Source organism: Oreochromis aureus, linkage group 4 (genome assembly GCF_013358895.1).
Source record: "Oreochromis aureus strain Israel breed Guangdong linkage group 4, ZZ_aureus, whole genome shotgun sequence".
Classification (NCBI taxonomy): Eukaryota; Metazoa; Chordata; class Actinopteri; order Cichliformes; family Cichlidae; genus Oreochromis; species Oreochromis aureus.
Window position 1 is genome coordinate 8,781,762 of NC_052945.1, and position 14,915 is coordinate 8,796,676.

General features: G+C 42.2%; 1 protein-coding gene across 6 annotated transcripts; it reads right to left on the reverse strand.

Annotated features, from left to right (window-relative positions):
- Positions 1-1,730: 1,730 nt before the first annotated feature.
- cdk12 (cyclin-dependent kinase 12) lies at positions 1,731-14,894 on the reverse strand. 6 transcript variants are annotated; one of them, XM_039611300.1, is made up of 14 exons: positions 12,965-14,894; positions 11,460-12,155; positions 10,805-10,984; positions 10,571-10,710; positions 10,295-10,465; positions 8,636-8,825; positions 7,843-7,899; positions 7,489-7,590; positions 6,421-6,498; positions 6,222-6,338; positions 6,003-6,134; positions 5,598-5,809; positions 5,006-5,425; positions 1,731-3,383 (listed from the first exon to the last, which is right to left on the reverse strand). In XM_039611300.1, exons 1-14 carry the CDS (start codon positions 14,128-14,130, stop codon positions 2,971-2,973), a joined length of 4,074 nt encoding a protein of 1,357 aa, XP_039467234.1. In that variant the 5' UTR covers positions 14,131-14,894; the 3' UTR covers positions 1,731-2,970. The 6 variants fall into 6 exon arrangements, with proteins under 6 accessions (XP_039467234.1, XP_039467236.1, XP_039467235.1 ...); XM_039611302.1 differs by having other exon boundaries at positions 5,072-5,425; positions 5,586-5,809; positions 12,965-14,893; XM_039611301.1 differs by having other exon boundaries at positions 5,036-5,425; positions 5,586-5,809; positions 12,965-14,893.
- Between the last annotated feature and the right edge of the window lie 21 nt (positions 14,895-14,915).

Genomic DNA, 14,915 nt, shown 5'->3' on the forward strand with positions numbered 1-14,915 from the left:
ACAAAAGGAAATAAACTAAGAACTGTCATTTTGCTTTTTTTCCCACTTCTAGCAGCTGATCTGCATTTACTCAGAAGGATCGGCATTCCTACTAGTACTCTTGTTATTTTAGCTTTAAGCAGATGTGCAATGTGATGGCTGCTAATTGTTTAAGGGTTTCAATTTTGACACAGTGGAGACAGGGTGTCTAATTGATCAGATTATGTTTAAAATAAACTAGATTCCAAATAATCTATCAATCAGCTCACACAAGGCTGAGAACATTAAGCCCAGCAGTGACAGGAAAAAGAAAAAAAAAATCACATTTCATGAATATAATTTGGCGTGAACTGACTGAAATATACTGTCAGTCAATTCACTCCTTGTCTGGAAGTCCACCAAAATCCCTGCAGCTGACAGTGAAGTGCCGGCATCCAAAATGGAGGCTCCATTTTGAGCACCACCGTCGCCTGTCTCTGCCATCGCGAGTACGTGCTTCAGACTGGCAGCATGGCACATTTATGGGCATTCCCCATAAGGTGCCTTTCTGATTGATAGCACAGCCTCATGCACCTCCCTCTCATCACTCCTCAGTCCTGATTTATTCGTCTAGTCTCTGTGACTTGGCACTGGCATTGCCCACTACTTCTCCTGTGGAAACTCCCTGTGGGCACATTCACTATTATTTGGAGTCCCGGTGGGCAAAGGCATCAGACAGAAACATGCACGCACACACACACAGCACCGTCTCATCTCACTCACACTGGGCCTGTGCTAGAGGGCAGGTGAGCCTCCCACTGCCTCCACTCTGAAAGGATCTCTCACCCAGAGGGCTCAGCTGCTTGGTGGGCCAGAGGGGTAAGCGGCTCTGTAAGCCTGCCAAGTGAGGAACTGGTCTGGGGTATGCATGAAGCCAATCCAGCAATCGCAAAAACTCACACGTGCACAAACACACAGGCAGTCTGTATGAACCTTGCATAGTTCTCTCGTTGCCAATCTACATTTTATGAGCCTGTCAGGATCTCCATAAAGAGATCAACCCTAGTAGTGAAGGAATCACTATATATAAATATGTTTTCAGCATAGGCAGCCCTACAAATATGTTTTGTGTGCATTATAGCTACTCACTTTTTTTGGTTGGTTGGGTGTTTTTTTGCTCATTATGATGAAACTATAAAAATATTTATATAAAATATTCTCAGGTTATGCTTAACCAGAGCTATGACCAAACCTAAACACTGATTCCCTTCAGAAATGATAGTGAACAGATTATGGTATGTTTGCTAAAAGGGAATGAGGACAAAAGGACATAGGAAGATGGCACGTTACAAATAAGGGTGAAATATTTGGGCCATTTTCGTGAACCTGTCTAACACACTGGAATGCACATGCTCCAAAATCTCAAAGTTTGGTAAATCCTTTACATGGAATTATGCATATTTTCTTGCTTACTTATTAAATTATTTGTTTGTATCTTTAAGTTGTGGTTTGTGAGATAAATATCATTCCTTAGTTAATTTGTTTTTAAATCAAAACAGTGTTTGGAATTTACCTACCACAAGATCAGATTAATAATTAATAATTATAGCCCGGTACGCAACTTGCTCCACATTGCAGTTCTTGAGTTTCAGTCTTCCGAGAAACCCGACTGTGTGGACTTCCTGTAAACTGAGTGGTAGCATGCGTTGATGCCTACCATCTAGTGGCCGCTTTACACAGAAACATCCAGAAACGGCAGAAGAGACAGTTCATCTGGTCGCATAACTTCCTTTAATAAACTGAACCAAGAGAAAAAAAAAAAAAAAAAAAAAAAAAAACACATTACAAAATTTTTCTTTTTACAGACACATGAAACCATTTTTCCTTTCTTTCTTTTTCCAAAGCAAAAAAATGGAAACAGAACAATGGACCATTATTTAGGCATTTTATCATTTTCTTTATGTAAAAAATAACTACACAAAAAAATGAGGGGAAAAACGAAAAAAGCTTTTCTTGGCAGGTAGGTGAGGAGCAGACGTATGCAACGAGGCTTTCAAAGCCTACTAGAAGAAGCTGGGAAAATGTGTTTCTGTATGTTTCTAGCTTTGCATTCATTTAGCAGAAGAGTATGTGCATTATGGAGCAGTTCATCAAAATGCAGTTTATTCCATGTTTGAGACAGGAACATGAGCACTACAGGCTTGTTACGACACAAAGATCTGCTGTATGTAAAGAAGCGATACCTTAAAGTGAGCAGAGTTAATTTTAGGTGATGACACGAGTGCGTCATCCAAGTAACCTGTACACCGGTGCCATTCAAAGCAGAAACTTAGCCCACATTTTCACACTAGGCCAAGATCAATCAAGGGTCGCCGGGGTCAGAGTGGAGGCACAAAGATGAGAAGAGGGGAGCTCGAATATGAACAGAAAAAGTCAGATCTTCTGAGGTCATTTCCTTAAATGTACCCTTATGCAACAATTAACTTCAACAAATCTATCAGACTGTCAGGGTGGAGCATAATTACTTCATTCTCCAAAACACTGGTAATCCTGTTAGAAGGGGGGCACTGCTGTGCACATGACAATCATTTGTTCTAGGGCAAAAAAAAGATATTATATTTGTTTTCAAAGTTGCTTGTCAGCGGTGTAACACTCAATTTGGAAGCTACACTTCATTCGACACCAGACCCTTCAGTGTAGAGGAGAGAGAAAGGGTTTGCAGATGGAGAGTATCCATAACCGCTGAAAGTCAGACTAACCTGCTGAGATACTCCAACCATAACACCACATGACAGCTCATTCTGCAGGCAGAGATATTCATGACCACTTCTAAAACTACCCCAGATCTCTTTCATTCAGGCATTCATTATCAAAATCTTTGATCCAACTTTCACTACCTGCACAGGTTCCAGTGAGTCATACTCTGTAGGTGTCCCTCTGCATTTCCCTATAGGCCAGGATTGCTGGACCAGTCCCACGATACCCAGATTGATCTCGACGGGGGACTGAGGGTCAGCGGGCAGCTCCATGGGAAAAGCGGAGGTCCTGGTCTTTGGGAAACTGTGCTGCAGTGGTAGGAGCAGCAGTCGCGAGTCCTGCTGGGGCTTCAGCTGCAGCTGAAGGTTTAGGTGGAGAGCTTGCAACCCATGGTGGAGGGCACTGTCTGTGGGCAAGAGCATCCACAGTAGGAGAAGGATCATTGCTGCGCTGTGAGGCACCACATTCCGAGTCCTGCTGAGAGATGAGCTGGAGCAAGGCAGCTGCTACAGCAGGGCTGATGTCTTGGCTGGGTTGCGTTTCTGGCGCAGCCTGCTGGGAGTTTCCAAGAGTTGATGGAGGTGGACCTGGTGGAGAGGGTGGACGTTGCTCAACAGTTGAAGGCCCCTGGTTGGCCCCAAGCTTTTTTCTTTTTGTCACTGCACCATCTGAAGGGGCCAAACAGAACAGAACACAGCACATTAGACGTGAAGTCTAATAAGGCATATTTAAGTTAAACCTATATACTAGCTACACACCCACTAATAAGCTTTCTTTTTCCTCTTATACTCCCAACCTGCATTTAAAGACAGTAATACTGCATTTCAAATGAGCCTGTCACGGAGTTACACAACGTTGACATTCCTACCTTCACCACAAGAGGGAGGGCAGAGCACTTTAAGTGAATCATCACACTAAGTAACTACAATTAGGGAACTGTGCTGCAGTGGTAGGAACAGTCTTTACAACAGTCTGTGTTTTTGGAACCAAATAACTTCGTGAACCTAATGTAGATGCTATACAACATCACTAAAAACAATTAAGAGAAAAAAAATGTTTTTTTACATCTGCCACATGAAACACATAACCATTTACCTACTCAAGTGAATGGTTATAGGTAGGTAAAAATAAAATAAGTATTTTTTCTATTTTTAAATAACTAGTCATTACCATTTAGATGTTTATTAAACAGAGAAACATTAATGTCTTTTAATGCACTACCCAATAACAGATTAACACTTGCACAACAGATGCAGGCCCACACTTCCAAACACCCCCCCCTAAATCACAGAAAAAAATGTGGGAACTAGGTGGGAAAACATTACAAGGGGGATGTGCAGTTGGATGAACAGAAAAGGTGACTTAAGCAGGAGAATTTCAAGTACTTTTAAAGGGCGAGTAAGACTACTAAAGCAGCACTGTCTATTCTTTTGAATCTACTGCAGTGCAAGGTGGACCAGGGATGTAAGGTTTTCAAATGCTTTTAAACGTTCACCATTCAGTGTCAGCAGCATAATCAGTGTTATTCAACTTCCTAATCACATTTTAAGAAAAACGTGACCCAGAGTGAACAGTTAACAAAAAAAAAGTGACAAAAACCAAGGTTAAAAGAAACACATGCAGGTGACATCTAAAGATTCAAAACATTTATTTTCACTTGATAATTTATTAGACTTTCTTCATAAAAAGGCTGACATTACAGACTGTTTAAAGCAACATCGCTCTCTGTGAAGAATCCATGACACCTGCTTTATAATGAAAATGAAGTGAGGAAGAAAAAACACATGTGGAAATGGGACAGAGAGAAACAAAGACTGTGATAAAGAAACAAGAAAGAGGGAAAATTGAGGGAACATCACAGTGTGAGCCTTTTTACTCAAATGAATAACACCGTACTTTCTTCTGGTTTATTGAGTACACCAGTGATGAACCAGTGATATCCGTGTGCAACAAACCTTTACCTGGTTATCAGGGTCACAGGACAGCAAACGCTGAAAAGACAATTTGCCAGGGTTTTCTTTTGCACTTTTTTTTAATAGTACAGGTGTTTATAGGGGAAGATGTTGAATGTGTGTCACTCGTATGTCATGAATAAAAGAAGGGGCGGGTGTAATATCGGTCTAATAGCCCTATTTGCAAATTTTATTAAGTATCCTAAAATCAAAGTAATTTGATACAGTATATAGTCAGCTTCTGTTTGTTCCTTGCCTGGCTCTTTCCACTCTTATGATTTCCAACTGACCCTGGTACCTTTTCTGTTTCACACTCTATAGGCTAAACCCAGACTTGCCCTTGCAATCAGTAGTAGAAGCGGACGAACCGCGCGTTAGTGCCTCCTCTGACTGAACGCCATTACTTTCATCGCCTTGCTCCTCGGTTTGTGGCTTTATAATTTGGCCCAAAAGGAGAGCCAGCAGCTTGGCCTGGTCTTCCTGGCTGAGTGGCGGATCTCCAGATGTTGGTGAGATCTCTTGGGGTTCAGGAGGCGGCTCTGGGGGCTGAGACCTGGAAGCTGCCTGGGTCTGGTCCTCTGGTGCCCCCTGGTGGTCAGAGGCCTCACTAATAGCAGACAACAACTGGCTGAGAGTCTCTGGATTGGGGAGGTTGAGGAGCTGAGCAACCTGGGGCAAGGCGTCTGCCTGTCCCTGGAGAAGGTTTAGCAGCACTGCCAGCTCTGTCTGATTCAACTGCTCTGCAGCCGATGCCAGGCCTGAACACACACATGCATGCGACTAGAATTCAGTGCCAGTCTAATAAAGACATAACAATCAAATACATTTAAAAAAATAATAATAAATTCTTATAGAATTTTGTTTTTCCACAATACAGAAACTTTTTTCAAAAAAGGTAAAATACTTAGTATCTGTTACCTGAGAACTCACTCTCTATGTTGGTTGTGGAGGGTGGTTTTCCTGGGGGAGGTGGTGGAGCTCCAGTGGGGCTGCTTGGGGGACGAGGGTTCTCTCCACTGGAGGTCCCTGTCACATCTTTACGGGGCACTTTGGGCACAGGCACATCCTCGACAACCCCACTCTGACGTGCACGCCTTCTCTTCTTACTCCACAACTCGTGACAGTCTTGATGATGAGGAAGGCTAAAAAAGACAAAAGAAATTGTACAAATTTAAAATATACATTTTATTAACCAAATAAAACTAAATAAATGAAAAGATTGACCTAAATAGGCAATAATTGTATTCTGATACAGATAATGTCCGAGTGTTATTTTTCACGTGCTCCATCCAATACTGTCATTGTGTTAATTTGGAGAGGTTGGGAGCTACTAACTCTGGTGGTGGCATCCTGTTGGGCTCAACATCATGCAGGAAGTCACTGAAGAGAGCTTGCTCTGATGTGCAACGGCGTGCAGGGTCAAGGGTCAGCATTCGGTCCAGTAAGTCCAGGGCAGGAGTAGGTAAACTATGTTGAGGAGAAGAAATATTATTCCTCTAGAACCAGACAGAGTTGATCACAGCTGCCTTAGGTAAGTGCACTTTGAGTACATACTGTGCAAACTCCTCCCGTAGTCGCCGTCTGTACTGCTTCTTGGGTTTCATTGTGTTGAACAATGGAAGTTTAATGACATCAGGCCAAACGGCCGGACAGGGACTCCCACACAGTCGGCTGAGACAAAGGAAAGGGTTAATAATCTTGATAATTAAATCAGAAATTATTACTTGCAATTTATTTGTGGCAGGCAGTCTACCTGATCAGCTCTAGTTGCAGAAGTTCCTGGTTAGCCTGGAAGATGGGCTTCTTCGTAAAGAGCTCTCCAAGAATACACCTGAGCCACGACAAGTAAGAAAAGGTATTGCATGTATATAATGTAAAGTTTAAAACAGCTTTTAAAAAGTACTTAAAGAGTAATTGTCTGGCAAAATCTTGGTCAAATAGGCCTGTGAAATGTGATGAATGTAGGCCCTTTTATTCCAACAAGGTAAAACTCTAAAAGTATTCACAAGGAAAGACTCTCAGACTGTAGATAAGGTTGATTTAGATTTGCATGACAAAAGGTGAAAGATTTTTGAATGTTTATAACCAAGTGTGATGATTCTAATTAAATATGGTAATACCTTTAGGCTTGCTGCAAAATAAGACAAATTATTTCCATAAAAAGCTATAAAACAATTGAAGATTAAGGAATATGACACATATCTAAAGAGAAATTTGCCTATTAGTCACCAAAGGTAAAGAGTACATTGTAAAGATCTTCTCAAAATGTTCCCAACACATCTGCTTACACTGCAGAAATAAATACTTAAATACATCTACCAACCACCATTAAGAAAAAAGTTAATAACTACCAGACAGCGGACAGGTAAAATATGTGAGATTAGACACTGCTGTAATATAATAATAATTAAAAAAAAGACTACAGCAGCTGTCCAAATGATCTACATAAACCATTTTTGAAGAAATTGAGTGAAAATGACTTGTAATGAAGGACAAAGCAAGGATAACACAAGTCTAGCACAAATATGCCATTTTAGAGTAGTTTGTGGTTTGAGCCAAGGTGAACGGGAAAATAGGACTCTATTTTGGTACAGTGAACCCTGATGGGTGGGAAGCTTTAACCTGCAATTATGCACCCTAGTTAAGTCAGGGGTGTTATGTGACTAACCTGAAGCAAAGGCTGAGACTCCCCCCAAAAATTTATCCTAATCTACATAAAAACAACAGTTGTTACCCAATTATTCATCTGACAATAATTCATACACTTGAAGACCATGTGATTTGACAGACAGAAGTACTAAGATAACTGTTTTGTACTCACCCACAACTCCAAACATCAATGGCTGGAGAATATCTCTCCTCTCCCAGCAGAAGCTCAGGGGGACGATACCATAGTGTGATTACTTTATTAGTGTATGGCCGGCTGGGAGCAAGGAAAGAGAGATGAGATGGGAGTCAGCACAGTCATACCAGACACATGTCCCCCAGTGACAAATCAGAATCATTTTAGCTCCAAGTAACTGTATTATTCCTGAGACACAGCTCCATCTTGTGGACAGACATTGTAAATTAAAAAATAATAATTAAACATGCTTTCATTAACTTAAACACTATAATGTCTATAATCACTAAATGGAATTAAGCAGATCAGGTATATACAACCCTCTCCTCTTACCTTTCCTCTGAATTGTAAAGACGAGCCAAACCAAAGTCAGCCAGTTTGATCTGACCTCTGCACAAAAAAACCACAGATAACATTAAAAAAACAAAACCAAAAAAAGCATTGCTAACTACTGAATCTTAGTGTATCTAATCCTAAAACACAACTCAACAAAGTGTCTTCACTGTAAGTATCAAATGATACTGTAAAATACACATTGCTCTTAAAGAAACACCAAATATTATTGGTCAAATTTGGCAGCGCTCAGGTGCAAATGATCCACTTCTAATGTCTATTTGAAGTCAGCTGTTCAGTAGTAGGGCAATAACTTCATGCAATGTGGTTTTTAAATCCTCCACTTCCCAGAAAAACACACATTTTCTTAATTCTTGATAGCTCATTTAAGCTCAGTTTTTTTCATGCACCTTGGTTGCACATTGGATGTTCAACTGTACTAAGCAACCATCTGTGGGAAGTTGATGTACTCCACTAAGGTTATTTGAAGCATCCAATTAATTTAGTTACTTTGTAATTAGCTTTCCTGCTGACACACTTTTGAACCCTTTCTGCCTGACAAATTATAGCAATCGTTTGATAGTATTTAAGGAATGTGGATACATTTAAAGGTGTGAATATTACATTTCTTAGTGTTTGTTTACATGGGTGAATAAGAAAAAAAAAAGTAGATAAATCTTAAAATTCACATGTCACTAATTACTACTGAAATACTTGTGACTAGAAACAGCCTAGCTGCTAAAGCATTTTACTGCAATTGTCTGCACACAGGACACAACAATACTTTACTCACTTGTTATTTAGCAGTATGTTGGAGCATTTGATGTCTCTGTGCAGGAAGTTGTTTTTGTGGCAGTAGTCCAGGCCCTCCATCAGCTGACGCATGAAGCTGCGGACGTGCTCATGGGAGAACTGGACCAGGCCTGACTCCAGCAGGCCCATCAGATCATGGTCCATGTACTCAAACACCAGGTAAAAAGCTCCTAAAAACACAGCAAAGATGTATTCAGATGTCTTAAACAAAAATACATGCACACACACATGTCTATGGGTTCACATAAGTGGACATGTGGTAAACGGTTAATAGGTACTCAGGTAAATTTAACCATGCTTCTTTAAAAGTGAAGTTACTGAGCTGAAATGTACACAACTGCATTGCCAGCTACAATGCAATTTAACATTCACACGGCCCAGAAAACTCTACCAGCACACTTCTCTCTGGATTGAAACATTAAAGAGCTGTTCAAGTTAACAGTGACTACAGAGAACGCAACCAGATGTGGTCATTAGATCAGTTCTAGTTTTTCAGTTTTTATTTCTTTCGCTCTAAATTATGTTTTATCTTAACAATTTCAAATGTCACAAACACTTTTTTTCCACAATAGTAGCGGTTTCGCTTCCACTTATACAATTCAGTGTTACAGAGAGGCTGGGTACACCCTGGATAGGTCCCCAGCCGGTCACAGGGCCAAAACAGACATAGAATGATTCACACTCACATTCACACAAATTAACCTAGCCCCACTAAGTGAACGTAGAGAACCAAGAGAGAACCCAAACACAACCATAAATATATAACTTGTCATAGAAACAACAATAAATAATGTACTTTTGTATTAAAAAAAAAAGTGTATTCTATGAGCATCACCTTTTCTTATAATTTTCTGCTCTCATTTTGTGTGTCATTATCTGCTGCCCTGAAGTATGTGTATGCACGTTTTCAGACATGTTGCAGTTTCAGGTCTGACTCCGTCAGTGCTGTCACAGCTGCTAAAACATATTTCAGTGACAAACAGAAGTGCTGCACATCCGGTTTCATATAGTGTGCCCACCATTACTTTCCTGGCACATGCCTGTAGTCTGCCAATTAGGTGGAATCTATACACCATTTAAATGGCTTCTTGGGGTTCAGTTGTTTAGTGTTCATGAAAAGTGTGTAACCAGCACAGCCCTATAACTATTTATACACTTGGTTAATTTGCCCTCAACTACTTTACAACCAGTTTACTAAAACTAAAGGCATCATTCGCCAGTAATCATAAAACCATTTTTCTCGCAATACCATTTGCAAGGATGACTACAGCAAACTTAAGCTGTCTCTAGGTTACCTCCTACATTGAATGACATACTCTATTCAAGCAGTGAAAATCGTGCATATACCTACCTCGATCACATGACTGATAAAAACTCAGTGTAATTCTAGATACGAAGTAAAAAAGTATTGCTAAACTCATTAATAAATAAGTTTAGCAATACAATTGCATTGTATCTCTGTGACATCACCATTTAATTAATGACACTAAAACCAAGATCTTTCTAAGGGGATGCCTTCTCAGAACTGCAAAGTTTTCTCCCTGCATTTAAAACAGACACTCCCTAACTTATCATCACTTCTTACCTACTTGTACCCCACATGAACAAAAACAGCAAGGTTTTTTTTTGCCCCCCTTACCTTTATCCTTTTTAAAGTCAAGTGCATCCTGCTTGTCAGTGACGATTTCCTTCATGTTGACAACACTACGGTGTTTGAGCTGCCGCAAGATCTTAATCTCTCTGATGGCTGTGATGGGGAAGCCCTCTTTTTCATTGTCCAAACGCACTTTCTTCAAAGCCACCAGTTCACCTAGCATATTTGGTGAACACACATGGATTTTAGAGAGCCACTCTTTTTATTTTTACCTTATTTGTTTTTTTAAGGAAAACATAGTAGTAAATGGATTTCACTTACCAGTGTCTTTGTCCTTAGCCTTGTACACTTGGCCATAGGTGCCTTCCCCTATGATGCCAATTATATCAAATTTATCTACACACCGTTTGCCCCAGTCACTTTGGGTATGTTTGCGCTCGCCATATCGCGGGCAACAAATCCTGGAAAGCACAAACAAGAAAAGGAGCTAAGACGTCATGTGTGATTCATGAAAGGAAAACTTTAAGTGGGTGAGTATAAAAGAAGAATGCTGACTTTGGTCTCTTCTTAAGGGCTGTCTGGGGTAAGAGAGGAGGCTGGCGGACAGGTAACTGTGGGGGTGAAGAGTCCCCTCCAAGCAAGGTGGGCGGTAAAGGCAGGTCAATGATAGAAGGGCGGTTGCGACCTTCTTTGTCCTTTCTTGATGGCCTCTGGGGAGGAGTGGATTTCTTTGGGCTGATAGAGCAAGATTTTTTTAAAAAAAGTTTAAGACAAAACCAGGAACACATTTTATGCACTGTTTTCATGCCGATGTAACAACTAACACACATTCAGATTAGAACTAGTTACAATAAAGTGTACATACCACAACTTAAACAAAAGAGGAAAATTAAAATTCACTTTCATCTAACAGTGAGCCATTTTTGTTTTTTGTAGGATGGTAATTGACATATTTAAAACACCAAAGTGCAAACATAGCATTTATTCATAAAAAGTTTTCATATCAAGTTATGTCTTGAAATTACTTAATTTTTGTTAAAATGACTCATGAAAAACAAAATGGGATGTCTTGAATGGTGTGTTCAAGACATCCCGATGTACATACAAGTCACTGACAAATGACGGTATAAGTATAACAGCTGTAACCTCATACAATAGATTAGTAGGCACTAAGCTTATTGAGCAGTGTGCCTGTTGAGGGATTCCTCACCTGTCCTGAGCATTTCCCAGCAGTGCAGGTGGTAGAGGCAGGGGAGGAAGAGTCGAAGTCTTGTGGAGTGGGGTCTGACGGACAGGGCTGCGAGCAGGAACCGACGCTGGCGATTTAGCCTGTGATACGGCTGAGGGTGTAGGAGGCTGAATATTTGTTTCTGCCTGAGGTGGTGGTGGAACCTGTGTGGCTGGATTGGGTGGCGCTGGAGAAGAGGGCTGTGGAGGAGGAGGCGGTGGTGCAGGAGAGTTGTTTGAAGAGGAAGTTAGAGTTGCAGTCATCAGCTCATCAGCATTGGGAACATCATGGGATAACTGCTGGGTTGGTGGGGGCTGAGGTTCTGATGCTGCTACTGCTGTTGCATCTTTTTCTGGTTGTAGAGCTTCAGCTTTAGCAGGCCGTGAGGATGAGGAGCTTGAAGTTTTTTGAGCTGTCGGAAGTGGAGAGGCGCCTCCACTAGCACGAGCAGCCGCCTCAGCAGCCAGGCGTTCCTTCTTCCTGCGACTCAACTCTGCACCCAAGCTGGAATTGAGGGGCAGACGTGACGAAGGAGGAGAGCGGCTAGCTGGCCGGCTACTGTGGGAAATGCTCCCTGTTCCAGCAGAGGAGGTGTGCCTCTTACCGCGGGAACGAGAGGAGGAGCGGCGAGAAGAAGAGTAGTGCAGAGGGGAGCGACTCCTGGAGCGGCCCGAGCGTCTAAAATAAGAAGCACATTTTTAAGATCATTTATAGATTAAGACAGAGAATTGGAGCCAAATGGAATGCATGATATAACTGAGACAGACAGACTGCTGAGCCATGGCTAAATAAGATGTTCTCTAATCATATTATAATGAAAGCAAAGCCATGTGGGACAAGTAAAACTAAAACTACTGACGCTTTCAAAGATGGCCAACTGGATCTATTTTTGTTGTCTAAAGCAATAGACTGGGCTAATTAATTAAGTTTCAAAAACATTTCATTGCTACATAATGGTGAAATTTTGAAAACGATATTGCACATCAAATAAAAATCTGTTACCTTCTCTATAAAAGAATGTGAAGCACTCCTAAAACTAAGTACCGGGTTTCATTAAAGACACCTGTCTTTTTCTGAAATCAGTGGCAAGTATGTACTCTATAGCTCAAAGGTAATTATGAACACAAATACTTATGGTCAGAGCCAGGGTGTAGTGCCCTAAGCTTCTGTTTTTGAATTGAAATGACAGCTTAAGGTAAACCCTATTTTCAAATACACGTATTGCCAATCTCCATCCTGTAATTTTCTCACTCTCAAGCTTTTGTCTGTTATGTATGGTAAATTTCAACTTCAATACAGAGATCGATTAGCTGGAGTGAAAAGCCCTCTCCAAGTTCAACATATTTGTCTAACCTCAAACTTAAAATGCATGTAAAGTGAAGGTGCTGGAAATATGCAAAACCTCTATGGAAGGTGGCTTAATGAGTAAATGTCTCTAGAACATAATCCCCAATAGATTTTAAGGGTGACCTACAGCATATACTCACCGAGACATGGGGCTCGTACTGGAGGACCTGCGGTTACCATAGGGGCTCATGGAGCGTCTCCTAGAGTAAGGGCTGCTGTCCCTCTCAAAGCTGGAGGACCTGTGTCTGCTGCCGTAGGGGCTGTCTGATCTCTGCCTGCTACGACGAGACACATCACCATAGGGACTCGGGCTTTGCTGGGCCGCCCTCCGTCTAGAGTAGCTGTCATCCCCCTGATGTCCATACCCACTGCCCAGTGGACTCTCACTGCCGGCCCCTCTTCTGGGACTCGGCGACAATGCAGAGCTGGTGCCCTTTCTCCGTGGGCTACCCCTGCTTGAAGACTTCCCCTTCGGGCTTGACTTGTGGCTCTTGGAGGACTTGCGATGGCTTCTATCTGTCCGGCTCCTCTGGGAGGAGCTGCGGCTGGCCTCCCCTCGGCCTTCTCTCCGCTGTTGCCTGTCTTTGCGAGACTTCCCTGAGCGGCTGCTCTCCTTGCTGCGAGATGAGGATGTGGAAGAAGTAGTGCTACCTACACTGGCTGCAGGCGGTGCCTGGGAGGAGAGCATCAGCTCCCCACGTTTGGAGTCACCCTCTGACGGCACCTGGCGTTTAGATGAGGAGCCTGACGAGGCCTCCTCCTTGCCCTTTCCAGAAGTCACTTTCTCGCGATCTTTACTGCTCTTTTTCTTGTACCCACGTTCTCCATTTCCAGATTCTCTAACTTTGTTAGTGTCCTTGGACTTTTTTCGTGGGTGTCTGTGCCCCCTGCTCTCTCTATTACCTTCTTCTTCGCCAATATCCCTATCGTAGTCTGGCGAGGGCTCCAGTCGATTTCCCCCCCTCTCAAAAGGCCTGGAGGACGGTGGGTCCGAGAAGGTGTCAGAGTCGGAGCTAATATCGTCGTACTCCACTAGAGGCTTCACCGTGTTGACACCAGGAGGCGCCGTATCGCCGAGGGTAAAATCGTCAGGTGCCGCCAAGGATTCCCGATTATGTTTTGTTGATTTATGCCGTTTGCGTTTTAAAGAAGAGGAGGACATTGAAGTTTTTAACTGCACCTTGCCGTCCTTGCTCATCATGTCTCCCGCAGAGGTATGAGTCGGGCCCTGGTTCTGGTGTGGCACACCACCGATGCTAGATTCCGGCTTCCTCTTGGTCCCATGGTGTCGGTCCGACCCAGGCATCCCTCACGTCGGCGTCGGTGCCTCTTCTGCGACTTGGCCTCGGTGATCCAGGCAATTCATTCACAGGAGACCAGTAGCAACTCCAAATGTCAAAACAAGTCTTACTAAGCAGAATCAGGACAAGAAAATACAAAAATAAACACACCAGGCCGCTTACGTCCACTTCTCCTCAATGCCAATTCATTCCATTGAGATCGCCAGCATATTTCGTCAAAGCAGATAAATGCCAAGTTGGTTTTCCAGTGCTGCGAAGTTTGTACTTTCAGTTAGTCAGCGAATGAAAAAGACTCCAACCAAACATCGGATCATTGTGGTGTCGTCTCCGTCTCAGTTTAGCTAGCACAGCTAGCTAAAGCTCGGCAGCTAGCGAGCTGACTCCTAAAAAAGAAAAAAAGTCCCTTTGTGAAAGCTGTCCTTGTCCGGTGCCAAGTTAAGTAAAGGTGTTTTTATTCCACAGAATACGGTCTTAGCATTCAGAAACAAGCAAATGCCTTCATTAAAAGACGCTCGTTTCTCCAACAAAATGAAAACTTGACCCGGTTGGTACTGTTTACATGTTCCCTTTAATGTAAGTTTTATCCCCTATAAATTCAATATTGATAAGAAATTATAATATTTTCGTGTGCAGGAGATGTTCCAGTTTATTATCAATGGCTCTGGAAATCAACCAGGCCTATATTTAGGGCGATGCTAGTGGATTTAATATCATCCACAGCCCTAGCTCAAGGAGACTACAAACGCCATTATGGCTCCTGTAACTACCAACTTCTGCGCACAGCCGATTG